Here is a 21,003-nt window from a genome sequence, read left to right on the forward strand (position 1 = left end):
CCTCGAGATCTAACGAGCTTCTCGACAGTCTGAAGGCAGTCAGATTGAGAGCGAGGGGGTTTTGGTGAAATCTCTCGAAGTGGGGTTGTCTGAGAAGATCTGGACTTGCCGGGAGTCTTCTTGGAAAGTCCATCAGCAACCCTACCACTTCGGTGAACCATTCCCTCGCAGGCCAGAATGGAGCCACTAGGATCATTCGTCCCGAATCGAGGAGAGCGAATTTCCTGACAACCAGATTGATGATCTTGAACGGGGGAAAGGCATACATGTCCAGCCCCGTCCAATCCATCAAGAAGGCGTCCACTGCAACAGCTTCCTCGTCCGGGACTAGGGAGCAGTAGTTGGGGATCCTCTTGTTTAGACCGGAGGCGAAAAGGTCTATTACCGGTCTGCCCCACAACTTCCAGAGGCTCCGACATACATGCGGGTTGGGAATCCACTCTGTAGGAAGGACTTGTCCCCTCCTGCTGAGCATGTCTGCCCTGATGTTTCTCTGCCCTTGAACAAACCTTGTCAACAGCTGGGTCTCGTTCTCATTCGCCCAAAGGAGAAGCTCTCTCGCAGTTGAGAACAGAGAGAGGGAGTGAGTTCCCCCTTGCTTCCTTATGTACGTGAGAGCTGTGGTGTTGTCGGAATTGATCTCCACCGAGGTTTTGAAGGCCTTGAGCCCTAACAAAATGGCCATCAATTCCTTCCTGTTGATATGCCAACTGACCTGACTCCCTTCCCAAATACCTGAGACCTCTTTGTTCCCTAGTGTTGCTCCCAGGCCTGACTCGGACGCGTCTGAGAATAACACTAGGTCGGGGTTCTTCTTGAACAAGGCGATCCCTTTTCCCAACAGAGCTGGGTCCAGCCACCACATTAAAAGATCCTTGATCTCTGTCGGAATGGGAAAAGAAAAAGTGTCCTCCTGGATCTTTCTGTTCCAAACCTTTGCGAGGAAGTGTTGCAGAGGCCTTAGGTGCAGTCTCCCCAAAGGGACAAACTGCTCCAGGGAGGATAGAGTTCCCAGCAGACTCATCCACTCCTTCGCTGAGCATTCCTGCTTCCTCAAAAAGTCTTTGACTTTGTCCAGGAACCTGGTCTGCCTCTCCTGGGAGGGAGAAGCCTGAAAAAGAAGAATTCAGAACTATCCCCAAATAGAGAATAGTCTGATTCGGCTCGGTCTGAGACTTCCCCCAGTTGACGATGAGTCCTAGGTCCTGAGTCATCGTATAAGTCTTCATTAGGTCCTCCAGACATTTCTCTTTCGACTGTGACCGGATCAGCCAGTCGTCTAGATAGAAGGAGACCCTTATCCCCTCCTGGTGTAACCAGCCTGCCACATTCGCCATTAGTCTGGTGAAAACTTGGGGAGCTGTGCTGAGACCGAAGCAAAGTGCCCTGAACTGGAAGCACTTGCCCTGGAACACAAACCTCAGATATCTCCTCGAAGACGGATGAATGGGGACGTGAAAATAAGCGTCCTGCAGGTCGAGAGAAACCATCCAGTCTCCTGGACGAACTGCAGCCAGCACTGACTGAGTCGTCTCCATGGAGAACTTTGTTTTCTCCACGAAGGCGTTCAGAGAGCTGACATCTAGGACTGGTCTCCATCCACCCGAGTTCTTGGGAACCAGAAACAGGCGATTGTAAAAGCCTGGGGAGGCGAGGTCTTGAACCGGCTCTATTGCTCCCTTGACCAACATCTGGTCGACTAGCTCCAGAAGAGCCTCTCGTTTCCCTGCGTCGGTGTACTGAGCCACTATGGCTAGGGGAGAGTCTGAGAGAGGTGGTTTCTTTAAAAAGGGGATCTTGTAACCTTCCTTGACGACTGAGAGGGACCAGGTGTCCGCCCCTCTCCTTTTCCAAGACTGCCAAAAACGAGACAGTCTTGCCCCTACTGGTGTCTGGAGGACTTCCATCTCATTTTTTGGACCGGGGCCTAAACGCACCCCTGCTGGTCCTTGGCCCTGACTCTTGTCTTCTCCCCCTAAAATCCGCTCTCGAGGACATCCGGCCCCGAAAGGGCTGTTGAAACTTCTTCTCCTCCTTCTTCAGAGGAGCAGGAGCAACAGGTAAGGTCTTTCTAGCCGACCGAGACAAAAGGTCCTGAGTAGCCTTCTGAGCCAGAGAAAGGGAGATATCTCTGACCAGAGCTTCAGGAAAAAGATGACGTGAAAAAGGGGCGTAAAGTAGCTCCGACTTCTGGGCAACAGTCACAGATCTAGAGGTGAAGGAGCACAAAAGGGCCCTCTTCTTTAAGACCCCTGCTGAGAAAAGGGAAGCCAATTCATTAGCTCCATCCCTTAGAGCTTTGTCCATGCAGGACATGATACTCGTCAGGTCCTTCTTGTCCTCCAGGAGTTCAGACTTCTTGGCCAGAGTCCCGAGAGACCAGTCCAGGAAGCTGAAAACCTCGAAAACCCTGAAAATTCCCTTGACAAGGTGATCAAGCTCCGACATGGACCACATCACCTTGGCAGAGTTTAAAGCATGCCTTCTTGCCGAGTCCACAAGAGCCGAGAAGTCACCTTGGGAGGAGGCAGGCACTCCTAACCCCAAAGGTTCCCCTGTCTCATACCACATACCGGCCTTGGAAGCGAGCCAAGACAGTGGAAAAGAAAAGGTGGTCTTGACAGCTTGTCTCCGTTCCTTCATCCAATCATCCACTTTAGCGAGAGCTTTCCTGGCCGAAATTGAAAGTTTCATTTTGATGAAGGCCGAAGACTTAGTAGCTTTCTTCCTGGTAAATTGAGACTGAGGAGAATGAGGGGCCGAAGGTTGAAATTCCTCCCCATAAAGTTCCAAAAGAGAGCGAGAAAGAACCTTGTAATCACTAGAAGAGTCGGCAGGTTTTTCTTCCTCTTCCGAAATATCTTCGAGGTCCTGCTCAAGGATAACATCCCGAAGAGTTGGGCTGCCAGCAGTCTGGCAGCGAGAGCTGTTTGAATCCTGGCGCCGAGCGCCGCTAACATCCAGGCGCCGAGCGCCGCTAACATCCAGGCGCCGAGCGCCGCTAACATCCAGTCGCCGAGCGCCGCTAACATCCAGTCGGCGAGAAGCGGTATCGTCACGATGACGAGAAGCGGTATCGTCACGATGACGAGAGGCAGTATCGTCACGATGACGAGAAACGGAAGCGTCCTGAAGATGCAGGCTGCCTTCGCCTTGAAAATGCAGACTGCATTCATCCTGTTTCCTAAGAAACGAGGCAGTAACGTCCTGGCGTTTCGAAAGAGAAACGGAATCGTCCTGGCGCCGAGAACGAGAGGCAGTATCGTCCTGGCGCCAGGAGAGGGGGGAAGGAAATTCCTGGCAGCGTGCCGATGAAGAGGGTGTGCGTTGTCGTACGGCCGACGAAGTGCGCAGAGGTTTCTTGGGAGAGATACTAAAATCTCTCTTAGAAGAAGATCTTTTAACAGGCAAAGAGACGTCCTTACGTCTGACGGACTGAGAAGGGTGGCTGAAAGCTTTAACTAACGATGAAAGTTGTTCCTGCATAACAACCATGAAAGCTTTAGCAACCTCCGCTGGCTCTCGCGGTGCCGAAGACAGCAGTTGTCGTACGGCTTGACTGGGAGCGCTGGCAGAAGAAGTAGGGAGTCTAGCAGGATTAACTGGGCTAAGGACTCTCTGTTTCGCCCTTTTAACAGGAACAACATCGAAATCGTCTTCCGAAGGATCAGGGTCTCGGCTACTCAAACCGGGAGAGGGAGAGCGAGACTGCACGTCCCGGTTCCACCCTCTCTTCATTGGACTTGATTCGTAACGCCAATTACGTCTGGGAGAACGATCAGGCGAAGACACAAACGTATCCGACACGCCTTTCCTACGGCGGTCAAGAGCAGCCTGGGAGATCGCAACAGGATTGTCTGAGGCGACGACTGACCGAGGATAAGCACCTCTCACCCCCTTTCGGCTTTCGACGTACCTTCTCCCTTGGTCCTGGGAGCTTGGTAGAGGTCTAGACCTAGGGGTATGACAGATTCGATCAGTCGCCACCTCCACTGCACTTTCACAAGCACTAATTTCACCTACACCCTTACCTTTAAAGGCCTCCAACTGTGCTTTAATGGCCTCCAATTCAGCAGCTAATTTAGCATACCCAGGGTCATCCGTAGGCACAGATCCTGTAGAAGGGGGAGGAGTCACTACATTTGGGGAAGGAATACCTTCCAAAGGGGTTACAAGCAAAGGGTCAATAGATAAATCTAAGCTAGGCTCACTAGCAGACTTTGACTTTGATTTAGCTCTTCTAACTCTATCAATCTCAAGTTTGCGCACATAGCGCTTCATAGCTAACCAATTATCATCACTTAAAACCTCGCATTCCTTGCACTTATTATCTAAAGCACATTCAAACCCCCTGCAACCCATACAGATAGTGCGAGGGTCAACCGAAACTTTCGGCAACCTCACCTTGCAATATGATTCGCACAAACACGATAATGAATTTTCTCACTCATGATAATAAAGGAAAAAAGACAAAAAAACAAAAACAACACGATTGCCAAATCCCAACACAGTGTACTTCACCAAAAACGAAGTCCAAAAAGGCGATGAAGGGAAAGCGATCCGAAAAAACTCTGAAAGGCGAACCAACGATGTTGTCGATCCGGCCGGCAGAAATAATCTGAGGAACAGAAAATGGGAATGATTCCAAGTACCACCCTGTAAAGGTTGTAAACCATCTAACCACACAACCACCACAAGGCGGTTGCAGCGATTTTCGATTAAATTCTGCCGCAGTCGGAGACTCAGCTATATATATATAACTGCCAGGTAAGTTCTATTCATAAAAATAAATATTGCGCCCTTCCTTCCCCAGTCAACATCCATGGGAGAAGGGGGGAGCAAAGTAACTGTAATAAAAACAGAATTACAATTATTTAAATCAGCTAAGAATATTCACTAATAGTGAGAACCACTGATCCTCCAAAGGGAAGTGTTCCCCACGGAGAAAAGCTGAAAAGTTAAAATACAATTATAATTTCACTACAAATAGCGGAGACAAACAATCGGAAGAGCAACCTAACCCAGGCACGGGAAAGGAGCTTCCCCAATAGTGCACTGTTGTTGTAAAGGTGAACGACCTCGAGAAGAGAAAGACCGCAGTCAATCTCTGAGAGGCCACATTCCCTTCGCTCAGAAATCCATGTTTCCCGTAGGAAACAGGAAAAGGCAAAGACAATAGTTGAATGAAGAGGGCCCAGTCAATGACGATTCCCCTGCTGCGGCCGAGTTAACGGTTATATGCCAAAGGGAAGACCGATGGACCAGAGAGGGAGAGGTCATTCCCCACGAAGTAGAACTGTGCTGGCCTTGCTAATCTACGCAAGTGTCGTTGTCGTATATGTATCACACACACCCCACAAACACTGAAAAGGAAACTTATTACATTTCTATACACATATATATACATAAACATTAAAATGTTTTCATATATATATACATGTATAAGAAAAAGTAAGTTAAAAGGCAAAAATTAATGGCAGTCCAGAATAGGCGAGGAGGGAGAGAGGAAACAACCGCTCTCGATCCGAGCCTAAAAGTAAAGTGACTAAATCACAGGTGTGTGAACATGAGTGGTAGAAAGCTAACCCCCCCCCCCTACCCCCGCTAAATAGCGGTGTGGGTAGTTAACCCTCGCTAAATTTTAAAGGCTCGTCATTTCAGCTCCGCCAAAAGTATAACCCCTAATAAATAGCATGGTTTGTATTCCACTTATGGAACAATATACTCCTAATAAAGGATGAAGATTTGCATTCATGTAGGAACAAAAGGTACTTGTAGATCTCATACTAACTTTTCCCTCAGTAGTGGACACATTATGTGGGTGTACAGTCAAATAGTGGAGTTTTCTTCTGCGCTCCAAAATCTTGGCACCAACATCTGCCCACAATTTGCAAACAGCTCGTAGACGAGCTACCTCCCGAAAGCTGAGATTCTCAAAAATCCGCTGAAAATAGAAGGCCAATTGGTTTAATATTAGAATAAATATAATACGGAATGGATTACATCTTGTAATGGAAACACTTAAGAAAACTCTGCAAATAACCATATCAATGTAATCTTGTAATGGTACCACACATACAGAATGTCCCCAACTTACAAACATTCAGAGATACAAACACAAATTCAACAGAAAATAACAAAGATAAAGATATACTATAAAAAAAAAAACTATGACAAATTCCTAGATAATTTTTATTTTTCCTAGCAATACAAACCTTAGCTATTTAATAGCGGTATTACTTTCGGCGTAGCTGAAATGACGAGCCATTAATTTTTAACGAGGCTTTACTACCCACACCGCTAGTTAACAGGAGTAGGGGAGGATAGCTTGCTAACTCCCTTCTCTCACACACCTGTGCTTGAGCTCACTTTGCTTGGAGGTAGGACTTCAAGGGGGATAGGGCTGGCGGGCAAGTTTGGTTAAATAGCTAAGGTTTGTATAGTTAGGAAAAATACAAATTATCTACGAATTTGTCATTTCTTCCATAACTGGAATACAAACCACGCTATTTAATAGGGGTGGACGTCCCAGTCAGTCTGGCTTTATGGCTTTGCCTGGGGCTCCTTATTTGAGTGTGTTAGCACTCAAGACATAAGGAGTCCCTGCACCTGGCTACAACCTTGCTACCCAAGGTCTGCGGCCTACGCAAGCTGCGTGTGAAGGTATGAAGAAGTGTGACTCGTCCTAGAAAGCTGTTCTGAAGTTCTTTAGATGGAAACTTGTAGACTAGGACTTTCCCGATACCACCTCGTCTGGGTATGGGGACGTAACAGTATTAATATTAATACAGCAGTGGTTTGAGGTCGGCTATGCAGAGAACCCAGGATGCTGCTTTCCCCAAGAGAGGGGATGATGAAGAAAAGAATAAGGGCCAGTCAAACCTTTTCATTCATGCAGACTAAAACTGGGTAAGTAACAATGCCCTCAACCTTCTGCTACTTGTCCAATAAGGAGCTTGAGGTTTTAAACCAGCTGTTATGCAGCCACCACAGGAATGACAGAGAAAGTATCGAGTCTCCTGTGGGTCACGTCCTGCAGGTAGTGGGATGTGAACGTGGTTTGCCGTTTCCACACCCCAGCTTAAAGAACCTGCGTCACTGTAAAACTTCTTTTGAAGGCCAGGGACATAGCTATGACCCTTACATTACTTGCTCTGGGGCGACATGACAGAGAAGGGTCTGAATTCAGTGTCAGGTCAATGACCCTGCGAATCCATGCAGAGATGGTGTTCTTGGTGACCCTCCTCTTAGTCCTTCCTGTGCTGACGAATAGTGCTGGCACATGAGGACGGGCTGCAGCTGTTCTTTTGAGGTACAGCCTCAAGCTTCTTACTGGGCATAGTAAGAGATGGTCTGGGTTATCTGTTACAGTACGGAGACTAGAAATCCTGAAGGAGTCGAATCGAGGATCTACTACCCCCGGATTCTAAGTCTTAGCAATAAACTCAGGGACGAAGCTGAACGTTACCTCGCCCCATCCCCTTGAATGGGTGATGTCATATGAGAAACCATGAATTTCGCTGACTTGCTTGGCCGAGGCCAACGCTAGCAGGAACACCATCTTCCAGGTTAGGTGGCGATCTGATAACTGGCGTAATGGTTCATAAGGTGGTCTCCTAAGAGACCTGAGAACTCGAACCACGTTCCATGGGGGAGGTCTCACTTCCGACTGAGGGCAGGTAAGTTCATAACTCCGTATGAGTGGAGAAAGTTCTAGCAATGAAGAAATGGCCATTCCTTTCAGCCTGAAGGCGAGGATTAAGGCTGAGCGATAGCCTTTTACTGCTGAGACTGATAGGCGCATTTCTGGAATAGTGGCATCGAGTGGAGAGATACCCCTTCCATGACACCAACCACAGAAGACTTTCCACTTTGCCTGGTAGACTGCTGCTGATGACTTCCACAGGTGTCCAGACATCCTGATCACAACCTGTTTCGAAAATCCTCTCTCAGAGAGGAGATGCTGGATAGTCTCTAGGTGTGAAGTCGTAGTGAACCTACGGCTTTGTGGAAGATGTTGGCGTGTGGTTGTTTGAGTAGATTGTGTCACGGAGGGAGTTCTCTTGGCAGCTCCGTTAAGAGTTGCAGAAGGTCCGGGAACCACTGTGCGTGATGTCATAGTGGAACTATGAGGGTCATTGAAAGATTGACCAATGTTCTGGTCTTGTTGAGTACCCTCCCCATCAGACAGAACGGGGGAAAGGCGTTAACGTCGATGTTGTCCCACCGTTGTTAGAAAGCATCTTGCCAGAGAGCCTTGGGGTCTGGGACTGGGGAACAGTACAGCGGGAGCCTGAAGTTCAGGGCTGTTGCGAACAGATCCACAGTCGGAGAACCCCACAAAGTCAGGACGAGAAGATCCACTCCCTTTCGTAGGTTCTCGTCTGCCACCCACCACTGGAGATCCGTCAGTTCTGCAGGTCCCATAGGGATCTGGATGTTCAGGGAGTCGTACGCTTCATTCCACCGGGACTTGAGTCGCCAATGGAGGATCTCATTCTGAGGTGACCATTCTGTACTAGACAGGCCAGCGATGAAAGGTGACCGAGGAGACGTAACCACGATTGGGCTGGAAGTTCTCGTCTGAGAAAGGGTCTTGCGACCTTCCTCAGCCTTGCTATCCTGTCGTCTGATGGGAAGGCTTTGAGGAGAGTGGTGTCTATAATCATGCCTAAGTATACCAGTCTTTGAGTGGGAAGCAGGGAAGACTTCTCGAGATTTACCATGATCCCCAGATCTTGGCAAAGTCTCAGAAGTTTGTCTCGGTGTTGAAGAAGAGTTGACACCGAGTCTGCTAGGATTAACCAGTCGCCCAGATAACAGAGGAGACGGATGCCAATCCTGTGTTCCCTAGGGTGAACACTCTGGTGAAGACTTGTGGTGCTGTGGAAAGACCGAAGCACAGCACCTTGAATTGGTATTTTCTGTTGTCCAGGCTGAATCTTAAGTACTTCCTTGAAGACGGGTGGACTGGGATCGGGAAGTACACATCCTTTAGGTCCAGTGTGCACATGAAGTCTTGGGGTCTTACTGCTAGTCTGACCTTGTCTGCTGTCTCCATGCTGAACGGAGTTTATTTGACAAACTTGTTCAGAGCTGAGAGGTCATTGACTGGTCTCCAGCCTCCAGACGCCTTCTTTACAAGAAAGAGTCGACTGAAGAAGCCTAGGGATCCGTCGACGACTTCTTGGAGAGCGCCCTTCTTCAACAGGGTCTGGACTTCTGACTGAAGGGCTTGCCCCCTTGCCGATCCCATGGCAAGGGAGTTCAATGACACTGGATTTGTCGACAGGAGAGGTAGAGATGTTAAGAGTTGTTATGAACTGGATGCGATATCCTAGACTGATCATAGAGATTGTCCAGGAATGGGCCCCGAGTTGCTTCCAGTTTGAGCAACTTTGTAGGCATCCCCCACAGGTGGAAATGCAGGGGACTACCTATCCTAGCGTTTGCGGACTCGGCTGCTCCCTCTAGGATTTTTGCCTCCCCTGGAGGACTTTTTGCCTTTCCTTTCTTTGACAGGAAAGGGCTTACACACCAAGGTCTTCGCTACTGTTGTCGTCGTAGTGGTCTTGACTGGACGGGACTGCTGTGGTGCTGGAGGCTTATAGGGCTTGGATGTTAAAGCCCTATGAAGGAGGGAGTCTTGATGAAACTTCCTCCACCTCTCAGCAGCATGTTCCACATCCTTAGGCTCGAAAAAAACAGACCCCTCCATGGAGGAATGTCTGAGTCTACTGATCTCGGCGCTAGGGACCTTCTGATGGAATCTCTCATCTACTGCATCCCGACGTTTCAGGATGGTATTTGCCCACAATTTCGAGACTTGTTGGGCCAGAAACTCGATCGTGCGAGTACCTGAGAGAAGGAAGGTTTCCATAGCTTTCCTGGTACGTACCTTGGAGAAATCCACAGAACGTATCAGGATACCTAAGGTCCCCAACCAGATATCGAGCCACGAAGTGGCTTGCATAGCACACTTCGCGACTTTCTCCTGATTGAGGATCTCGGCTGCCGAGAATGAGACCTGCTAGTTGGAGAGTCTCTCAAGAGGGACTCCCCTGGTTAGCTCTTCCAGCGAGTGGTGAAGTGGAAGAGCTAGACAAGGCTCCTCTAGGATCTCGAAGTAATTCCTCTGCTGTACGCAAAGAGGTGGGAGGAGCTTGTTGGTGGTACCGGAATGGTTGGAGGAGGACGTCTCGGAGAGCTGTTGTGAGACCTTGTCCCTGGTACTCTTTACCCCTCAAGACCAGGGCAGGGCTGCACTGGTCTTAGAGGGCTTTTGAGTACCAAAGATGCGGTCTAAGACAGTGTCTTTGCCCTCTCAAGGAGGATCTCTGGGTCGGAAAACCCATTGAGAGCCCTCATTAGAGTCAGAACTTGCCAAAAGCATGTTCTGACTCGTGTTGGTCTCCTCCTGCTGTAGGACTTGCAGCGAAGTCTCCTTCTATCCCCGAAGGCTCTTCTTGGGGAGAGTCGCGGACATTCCCTGAGTGGCTGGTTGGCTCCATCCTAGTCCTCGTGGAGGACTTAGGCAATGTTTTGGAGTCTTTAGATTCCTTCCTGGGAAGGATATAAGACTCCAACATTGACGAGGGTGGCATGTTCCTTCCAATCCCTGACTGAGTGGACCCCTCAGCGCGAAGAGAGGTTTCCTCCATTGGTACGATGGGAGAAAGTCTCTCCTCGCGTGATTCCCTTGGAGACGGGAAATCTACGTTTAAAAGGGAAGGAGAGGCAGTCTGAGGAATAGAAGGAACCTGCCTCAAAGGTCTGCGTGGAGTCAGTTTCGCCCTTGGGGAAGTGACCGCGTCTGGAACTCTTCTTTTTCTCTTCAAAGGGGTAGAGGAAGCCATGGCTCTGTGTCCCAATTCAGAGAGGATAGGCTTGAAAGCCTGAGCTACGGCTCTGATCAGGGCACCGAACCAGGGCTGTTGGCTGACAGATGCGCTGTCAGACATGCCCCTTGAAGGGAAAGGGATCGAAGGATCCCTGGGAGGAGTCACTATAATTGGTGGGTTCGCCTGTGGTATTTTTGGGATCCTGGACCCCTCTGGAAGTTTCCCTTCTCCCACAATGCGCGGTGGTATGCGCTTGCGGGGAGGGGAATGAGGCGATGGCGACCTTGCCGTACGTCATTCTTTGGGATGCGTACTCGCACGCGGGAGGATATTGACGCTCGCGCGAAGGAGAATGTCGGGGCTCGCGCGCGGGAGACTGGTGGCGCGCGTGAATATTATCACGTAGAGCGCGCAGGAGAGTGTTCGTGCACGTCTGTGCTGGCTGTAGGGTGCACGCGTAGGAGAAAATTCCCTAGCGAGCGGGTGCGCAGGAGAATGTTGGCGGGCATCCCTAGAAGAGGATTGACGAGCATGCGCATGGCGCGCACGCATATCCATGCGGATGCGCGAGGGAGAAGGCTGGCACGCAGGTGAGCGCTAGCGCTTTGGTAAGGGTTGGCGCGCGGGAGAAGGCAGCATGGCTGACTTGTCAGAAGTCCTGCTATCAGTGGAAAGTTGGCACACAGGTTTTACCTGGCGCGTAGGATGGTACGCAGTATGGCGCGCAGGAGAGTGAGATGTTGGGCGCGTATGCCCACGTGCAGGAGAATGTTGGTGTGCGGATGGGCACAGGCGCGTAGGAGATTGTTGGCGCGTGCGCACAGCTTGTGCAGGGCGCGCAGGTAAGACCTGGTGCGCAGGAGATTGTGGGCGCATGTGTGCAAGAGGGCGTGTGATGGAGCTATGCTCTTGTTGGAGCATATGCGCATGTTGGCGCGTACGCTCTTGATGCCGTGTTAGGGTAAGGATGAATATCAGCGCGTAGTGATGGGGCCTGACAAGCTACTAATGAGTGCTTGTCAGGTTTCGTGGGCGCGTAGCTCGTAAGTTGTTGGCGAGCAAGAGCAAGTTTGGTTAGAGCATTGTTAGGCCCATGCAGGAACGGCGACGGCAGGTCTGTCGGGTGGAAGGTCGACGTGTCCTTTAGAAGGACGACCTTCCACCGAAGGAGATCGCGAATGATCTGAAGAGAGGTCCAGGACCAATGCAGGTGCAGTGACGGATGATCGGTCTAGAGGCTCCTCTGCGGGGGACTGCATCGAAGATGTTGAACCAAAGAGGCGCTTCGTCACCGCAGCTGAAGGAAGGCCTCTATGGTGGAGAGGAAGGCGAGCTTTCCGACGAATGCGCCTTCTGGGGGCCGTTTGATCAGCAAGCTGACCTTCTGCAGACCTCCGAAGAGGAGTCTCTATGAGTGAATACACTAGCAGGAGAGACTGACGATGGACTTAGTTTCTCCCTCGTAGGTTGATCAGGAACGGGAGAAACTAAGCTGTCAGCTACTGTAGAGTTTGGAGTGGAAGAGGAGATAGGAGAGTCCGCATTGGATACCTCTGACACCACAACATAGACAAGAGACAGAGAATCAACCTCTGACGTTGACGACGATTGCTTGACAGCAGCACCCAATCGGATGTAGTTAAGTAAAACCTCGTTGGAAGGCGAACCCATAAGCCTCAAGGAGGACCAAAGCTGAAACAAAGAGGTTAGTGACATATCCTCCCCCAGGGGGAGAGGTGGAGCTGCTTCACTAGGGGAAGCAACGTTATCTCTTGAGACCCGAGGTTGGTTAACAATAAATCGGTCTACACTACCACTCGACGGTCTCTCAAAAGAGACCGACCGAGTGGGAGCTTCGGAGGAGGTTTGGGCAACGGAAGAAGAGGCCTTGGGTTTTTCTCCCTTCGAAGCAACCTTCGAAGGAGAAATATCCCGTTTGGACTTCTTCTTCCGTTGTTGCGAAAACCTCCCCCACTGGAAGGCAGACCCCTCCCCACACTCACTACACTTGTTGATACTATCACAACGTTTGCTCCTACAAGAAGGAATAAGGGCGTGAGGATCAGTCTCGACCGTCGACATGAACGTTCCACAGGGGCGGTCGGGAAAACCCGGACAGGTGCGCATGATCGCAGAGGCCAACTTCACATATACAGAAACTAGAAAAAAAAAAAAAAAAAGCAGTTAAATGGCTGCCAATATGACGGCGAGGATGAGAGCGGACACGTCCGACCATCATCTGAGCCGAGAGCAAAGTGAGCTCAAGCACAGGTGTGTGAGAGGGGGGGTACAAGCTACCCTCTCCTACCCCCCGCTAACTAGCGACGTGGGTAGTAAACCCTCGTTGAAAATTAATGGCTTGTCATTTCAGCTACGCCAAAAATAATACCCCTATTAAATATGACAAATTCGTAGATAATTTGTATTTTTCCTAACTATACAAACCTTAGCTATTTATTAGGTTGTTATACTTTCGGCGGAGCTGAAATAACAAGCCATTAAAATTTAGCGAGGGTTAACTACCCACACCGCTAGTTAGCGGGGGTAGGGGGGGGTAGCTTGCTACCACTCCCGTTCACACACCTGTGATTTAGTCACTTTGCTTAGAGGTAGGACTTCAAGGGGGATAGGGATGGCGGGCAAATTTGTATAAATAGCTAAGGTTTGTATAGTTAGGAAAAATACAAATTATCTACGAATTTGTCATTTGTTCCGTAACTGGAATACAAACCACGCTATTTATTAGGGGTGACTCACCCATTAGGAAGGGTGGACGTCCCTACCAATCTGGCTTTTGGCTTTGCCCGGGGACTCCTTATCTGGGAATGTTATTACTCAAAAATAAGGAGTCCCTGCCCTCGCTAAACCTTGCTACGCAAGGTCCGCGGCCTACGCAAGCTGTGTGCTGAGACATGTAGAAGTGTGACTGTCTAGGTAAAGTTATTCCGAGTCTATGTAGGAAGATTTTGAAAGTTTACTGAATGTTGAGGATAATAGGGAGGCAGATATAATTGCTGTTGCAGGTGTTGAGGTGCCAGTGATGGGAGATGAGAATGAGAGAGAGATTACAATAGATGAAGTGAGGAGAGCACTAGATGAAACGAGAGTAGGAAAAGCGTCTGGTATGGATGGTGTGAGAGCCGAGATGTTGAAGGAAGGGGGTGTGACTGTACTTGAATGGTTGGTGAGATTGTTTCATATGTGTTTTGTGTTGTCAATGGTACCAGTAGATTGGGTTTGTGCATGTATTGTACCACTATATAAGGGTAAGGGAGATGTGCATGAGTGTTGTAATTCAAGAGGTATTAGTTTGTTAAGCGTAGTTGGAAAAGAGTATGCAATCTTAGAAGTAGAGGGTGGTTTTAGAAGAGGTAGGGGTTGTATGAATCAGATTTTTACAGTAAGGCAGATATGTGAGAAATATTTAGCAAAAGGTAAGGAGGTGTATGTTGTGTTTATGGATCTGGAGAAAGCGTATGATAGTTGATAGGGAAGCAATGTGGAATGTGATGAGGTTATATGGAGTTGGTGGAAGGTTGTTGCAAGCAGTGAAAAGTTTTTACAAAGGTAGTAAAGCATGTACTATGATAGGAAATGAAGTGAGTGATTGGTTTCCAGTGAGAGTGGGGCTGAGACAGGGATGTGTGATGTCGCCGTGGTTGTTTAACTTGTATGTTGATGGAGTGGTGAGAGAGGTGAATGCTCGAGTGCTTGGACGAGGATTAAAACTGGTAGACGAGAATGACCGTGAATGGGTGGTAAATCAGTTGTTGTTTGCGGATACTCTACTGGTTGCAGACACAGAAGAGAAGCTTGGCCAATTAGTGACAGAATTTGGAAGTGTGTGTGAGAGAAGGAAGTTGAGAGTTAATGTGGGTAAGAGTAAGGTTATGAGATGTACGAGAAGGGAAGGTGGTGCAAGGTTGAATGTCATGTTGATGTCATGTTGAATGGAGAGTTACTTGAGGAGGTGGATCAGTTTAAGTACTTGGGGTCTGTTGTTGCAGCAAATGGTGGAGTGGAAGCAGATGTACGTCAGAGAGTGTATGAAGGTTGCAAAGTGTTGGGGGCAGTTAAGGGAGTAGTAAAAAATAGAGGGTTGGGCATGAATGTTAAGAGAGTTCTATATGAGAAAGTGATTGTACCAACTGTGATGTATGGATCGGAGTTGTGGGGAATGAAAGTGATGGAGAGACAGAAATTGAATGTGTTTGAGATGAAGTGTCTAAGGAGTATGGCTGGTGTATCTCGAGTAGATAGGGTTAGGAACGAAGTGGTGAGAGTGAGAATGGGTGTAAGAAATGAGTTAGCAGCTAGAGTGGATATGAATGTGTTGAGGTGGTTTGGCCATGTTGAGAGAATGGAAAATGGCTGTCTGCTAAAGAAGGTGATGAATGCAAGAGTTGATGGGAGAAGTACAAGAGGAAGGCCAAGGTTTGGGTGCATGGATGGAGTGAAGGAAGCTCTGGGTGATAGGAGGATAGATGTGAGAGAGGCAAGAGAGCGTGCTAGAAATAGGAATGAATGGCGAGCGATTGTGACGCAGTTCCGGTAGGCCCTGCTGCTTCCTCCGATGCCTTAGATGACCGCGGAGGTAGCAGCAGTAGGGGATTCAGCATTATGAAGCTTCATCTGTGGTGGATAACGGGGGAGGGTGGGCTGTGGCACCCTAGCAGTACCAGCTGAACTCAGTTGAGTCCCTTGTTAGGCTGGGAGGAACGTAGAGAGTAGAGGTCCCCTTTTTTGTTTTTGTTTCATTTGTTGATGTCGGCTACCCCCCAAAATTGGGGGAAGTGTCTTGGTATATGTATGTATGTATACTGTATAGGAAAAACCTGATGTAACCAAGACTTCCCAATACCACCTCGCCAAGGTATGGGGACGCAACAGTATTAGCTTAATACTAGGTACTCAAGGGAGCATGGTTTACCTGCAGTAGTTTGAGGTCAGCTTATGCAGAGAACCCAGGATGCTGCTTTCCCCACGAGAGGGTAGGATGAAGAAAAGAATAAAAGCCAGTCAAATCTTTTCATTCATGCAGACTAAAACCGGGTCACAGTGCCCTCAACCTTCTGCTACTTGTCCAATAAGGAGCTTGAGGTATACAACAAGCTGTTATGCAGCCACCACCGGACCGATAGAGATCGTATCGAGTTCCTGTGGGTCACGTCTTGCAGGAGAAAGGTTGTGAAAGTCACCTGGAGCATTCATATCCTTTCTTGTAAAACCTGCCTCACAGAGTAATCTGCTAAGATGGACCAGGGGCATAGTTATGCCCCTGACACTGTGAGTCGTCATGTCGAGATGATGTTTCGGTGATCCTCCTCTAGTCTCTCTTAGTGCTGACAAGAGGAGAGACCCGGGCAGGCGGTTGCCGTTTTCTTTAGGTAAAGTCTCATACCTTACCCTGGGTACAGTAACGGATGATCTGGATCGTCCGTTACCTAGTTGAGACTTGTGTAGGATCCGTCACCTCTGGAGACTGTGTCTGGTGACATACTCAGGGACAAAACTGAACATTGTCTTTTGCCTTTCTCAATAATGGGCGATGTCGAAAGAGAGACCATGAAGTTCCTTGACTCGTATGGTTGCTGTCCGAGTGTGTAGGAACATTGTGCTCTTAAATCAGGAGAAAATTTGTTGCCTGGTGAAGTGGAACACAAGGAGGGCGGAGATTTGAACCATGTTTTGAGAGGAAAGTCTCAATTCCGACTGGGAATAGGCAAGTTGTAAGTCCGTATGAGTTAGGAAAAGTCTATCGATGAGAAGGTGTCCCTTTCTTTCAGTTTGAAGGTGAAGGATCAAGGTTGAGTGATCATCTTTACCTGTCAAAACTGAATAGGGGGTCTTTTCCTCTTGCATATACTCGAGGATTCCGCTATTGCTGGAATCGAGGTATCGAGTGGAGAGACACTTTCACATGACGCCAACCACACAAGACGTGATACTGCCTGGTAGACTGATGCTGAGGAATTCTTCAGATATCTAGACAACCTTTTCGCAAAGAGGTATTGTGTAGTCTTCAGGTGTACAATCATAGCAAAGCTATAGCTTATGGTAAGTGTCGAAGTGGGTTGTCTGTTATGAGGAGAGGGTTCTCTTGGAGGCTCTAACAGGAGCTGCAAAAGGTTTGGAGGCCATTCTGCATAATGCCATAGCGGAGCTGGGAGAGTCCTTGAGAGGTTGACCGATGTTCTAGCCTTGTTGAGTGCCCTTCTCCAGATAGAACAGCGACGAGACGTTAACGTCATTGTTGTACCCACCGTTGTTGCCAGAGAGCCTTGGGGTCTAGGGTTGGTGAGCAACGGTAGCCTGAGATTCAGAAGCGTTGCAAACAGACCACCTGGTTGGAGGACCTCGTAAAGTCGGGACTTTGTTGGCTACATGGCGATCCAAAGTCCATCGGTATACCTTATCCGAGATACTGTGCACAGATTGTCGGCGAGTACGTTCCAGTCTGGAATGAAGCGGGCTAAAAGTGGTAACGAACGGACTTTGGCCCATCTTAGTGTTTATACTATTAGATGGGAAGAAGCTACAAGCCAGTTCCTACTTGCTTGTTGATGTGAGTCTCTATGTGGTGTGGTGTGTCGTCCATCACATCACTGAGTGGTCTGTTAGGAACCAATGAGGCTGCTGAAGGACCGGAAAGTTGGCCTTCATCTCTTAAGAGATTCAAGTGAAGGTACCTTCGGGCTCTGTCCAGAGGGCTGAGGTCGTGTGGTGCAGCACTATGGTCCCTCCTTTCTTCTTTTTCCGAATCAAGTCTCCTAGAATGGAAGTCGTTCTCGTTTCGAGAAGGTTTTTGTGGAGATTGGTGTTTAGAATCATTCCCAGATACACCTGTCTCCTGGGAGGGAAGTAGGGAAGATTTCCGTAGGTTTACCATGATCACTGGCTCTTGGTAAAAAAAGACTTCAGAAGTTCCAGTGTTAATGCAAGGTTGCCACTGAGTCTGCTAATGTCAGTCAGTCGTCCCGAGAGAGCGGAGACAGAAGCCGATCCTGTGAGACCAGGATGGGTGTAGTGAAAGACCGAAGCACAATGCCTTGAACTGTTGTTTCTTGTTTGTCTAGACTGAATCTTCCAACCTTCCAAGATGGATGGTTTGGACCTGGGAGTAAGTGTCCTTTAAGTCTAGTGTGCAAATGAAGACCTGAGGTCTTAGCCCTTGATCGAACTCCAACATGGTGTGGACATTGACCCAAAGGGACAGCTCCTTGGCGATCCTTTTGCATGGAAGATTGCCGACGCTGGAGTCTTGACTTGTGTCGTAAAGGATCAGGCGCGATACCCAGTGTAAGAATTCTTCTCTGAGAGAGAATTTCTTTAAAAGGAAGGCCACGCTTAGCCTTACCACGCGCCCTGATGGGATTGATGCTATTCCTTAGAATAGAATCAATCTGGTGAGTGTTAATCAATGGTTAACGTTGGGTATCGTGTTTACTATGCAGTTGGAGAGTGCTCGCAAGTAGTTCCCTGTTGGCAAGCCGTTGATGAGGGTTGTCGAACGTTTGCCGATCACTTTAGTGTGATGGTAAATGGCCAGTAGCAAGAAGTATGTTGTATAACTTCTGATCTAGGAACTACAAGAAGCGGTTGACTAGTAGGTTCGAGTCACGAACTGCTGGCAAATAACCGATGATCGATGAATCGGTGATCTGTGAGCCGATGGTAAGTTCGAGATCAGCAAGCTGATTATGGTCCCCCCTGTTTGGTCAGAGATGAGCAAGCTGAAGATGGGCTGGTCAGAGATCAGCGAGCTGAGTTCAATGATCAAAGAAAGATGAGCTGCCCATCGGTGATCGAGTGATCAGCAAGCTGATGACTGGTTATAGACTAGCAATCGATGATTAGAAATGCTAGCAATTGGAGATCATTAGTCATTGGATGGAATAGAGGTCAAAGATCAGCAATGGGCTAGCAATTGGCGATCTGGTGATCGGCAACCTAGCGATCAGTAAACTGTGAACTAGCCATCAGCAAAGAGTGATTTAGAGATCAGTCTGTTGATGCTTTCCTGTTTGCTGACGGTGGTCTGTCAAGGAAAAAAGAAACTTCAGAAGAGACAGGGACCAAGGATTCCCCGTTTTGATTCCCTTGTAGGATGGAATCTTCGGGATCTTGAATCCTTCTGTGGAGCCTTATTCCTCTTTTCCCGGTGGCCATGTTTATGTGTTTGCGGGGAGGAATGGGGCAATGGTGACCTGTCCAAAAAGTTTTATTCCTTTTTACTGACAATTGCGCGAGTGTGTAGGTGAGTCTGGAGCGACGGCACACAGGATGATGCTGGTGTAAGCTTAATATCTGCCAGGAGAGCAGGCAAGCGCTGGTTTTTAGGCAGGGGCTGGTGCATTGAATCTGCAAGCCTTGACTCTTTGGCAAGAGCTGACGCATGGATCCGGGACCGTAACTGCGCAGGAGGGCGCAGGAAAGTGAGGAAGAGCGCTGGCGCGCAGTAAGCCACTGTGTAGTTTTGTGGATTCTCCCTAGAATGCACCGAAGCGTGTGACTGGTTGCGCAAGAGTGGGAGCATTGGCGAGTGCGTGAGAGTACTACGCAGAGACTGTTGGCGTGCGCGTGCGGAAGACCATTGGCCTCGGCACATAGAAGACCGTCGGCGCGCGCAGAAGGCTGCGGGCGCGCACTCAAGATTATAGGAGCGCGCACGCGCGAAGGCCGTCGGCGCGCGCGCGCGAGTAAGGCCGTCGGTGCACGTGCGCGGTAGACTGTTCGTGCAGGATACCATCGGCGCCCGCGCAAAAGAAAATCAGCGCGGTGCGCGGGCAGGAGACCCTTGGAGCCCGCGCGCGGAAGAAAGTCGACCTACGCACGCGTACAAGACTATTGGCGTGAGCGCAAGAGCATTGGTGCTTGCTTACTTGGAAAATCATCGGCGCGCACGGGAGACCAGCGGCGCAAGCGCCCGGAAGATAGTTGGCGTGCGCAAGCAGAAGACTGTTGGCGCGCGCGCGCAAGAGCATTGGCGCTCGCGCGCAGAAAATCGTCGGCGCGCGCGGGAGACCATCGCCGCCCGTGCGTACCAGACTGTTGGCGCGTGCGCAGAAGACTATTGGCGTGCGCGCGCAGGAGACCATTGGTGCGCACACGCGGAAGATCGTTGGCGCTCACGCGCGTAAGAATGTTGGTAGGCGGGCGCGTGGGAGACCATCAGTACCCGCACGCGCAAGATCGTCGGCGCTCGCGCATGTATGAATGTCGGCGAGCGCGTGCGCGGGAGACCATCAGTACCCGCGCGCGGAAGATCGTCGGCGCTCGCGCATGTATGAATGTCGGCGAGCGCGTGCGCGGGAGACCATTGGTACCCGCGTGCGGAAGATCGTCGGCGCTCGCGCACATATGAATGTCGGCGAGCGCGTGCGCGGGAGACCATCAGTACCCGCGCACGGAAGATCGTCGGCACTCGCGCGCGTAAGAATGTCGGCGAGCACACGTGCGGGAGACCATCGGTACCCACGCGCGGAAGATCGTCGGCGCTCGCACGCGTAAGAATGTCGGCGCTCGCACGCGTAAGAATGTCGGCGCTCGCACGCGTAAGAATGTCGGCGAGCGCACGTACGCGAAGGTAACACAAGTGGGTTGGCGGGTCAGCTGGTAGGAAGACCAGTAGCAGGACGATCAGGAACTGGGATGTGCCCTTTAAAAAAGGACGAGCATCCACCGATGAGGACCGTAAGTAGGTCTGCGTTAGAGTCCAGCACCGAAGTCCAAAAGACTTCACTGCAGCGCAAGGTTGCGCTGGTAGATCAGTAGGTCAGCTGGCAGGACGATCAGGAACTGGGATGTGCCCTTTGGAAGGGTGAGCATCCACCGATGGGGACCGTAAAAGGTCCATGTTAGAGTCCAGGACCGAAGTCCAAAGGAATACGTTGCAGCACAAGGTTGCGCTGGTAGATCGTAGGTCAGCTGGTAGGACGATCAGGAACTGAGATGCAAAGAGGTCCTGGTAGGTCTGCTGCTTGATCCACCGAAGAGGTGTCTCTATGTCACGCCTCTCCCGCGAACGAGAGAGGTGAATACTTCGTAGAAGAGATTTGAAGACACCAGTGATAACGCCCATGAGGACCGGTGGATCAGCAAGCTGACCTATAACAGTAATGATTCTCCGAAGAGAAGTCTATGAGTGGCCTCTCTTGCGAAC

General features: G+C 49.7%; 1 protein-coding gene across 1 annotated transcript in view; it reads right to left on the minus strand.

Moving 5' to 3' along the window:
- Nucleotides 1-21,003, minus strand: part of LOC137618403 (uncharacterized) — a 76,152-nt gene that overhangs the window by 36,567 nt on the left and 18,582 nt on the right. The window contains exon 2 of the mRNA XM_068348572.1: nt 5,792-5,944. Coding sequence (XP_068204673.1) covers nt 5,792-5,944 — 153 coding nt within the window. The remainder of the gene's footprint in view (nt 1-5,791; nt 5,945-21,003) is intronic.

The sequence above is a fragment of the Palaemon carinicauda genome, chromosome 24 (genome assembly GCF_036898095.1).
Source record: "Palaemon carinicauda isolate YSFRI2023 chromosome 24, ASM3689809v2, whole genome shotgun sequence".
Taxonomy (NCBI): domain Eukaryota; kingdom Metazoa; phylum Arthropoda; class Malacostraca; order Decapoda; family Palaemonidae; genus Palaemon; species Palaemon carinicauda.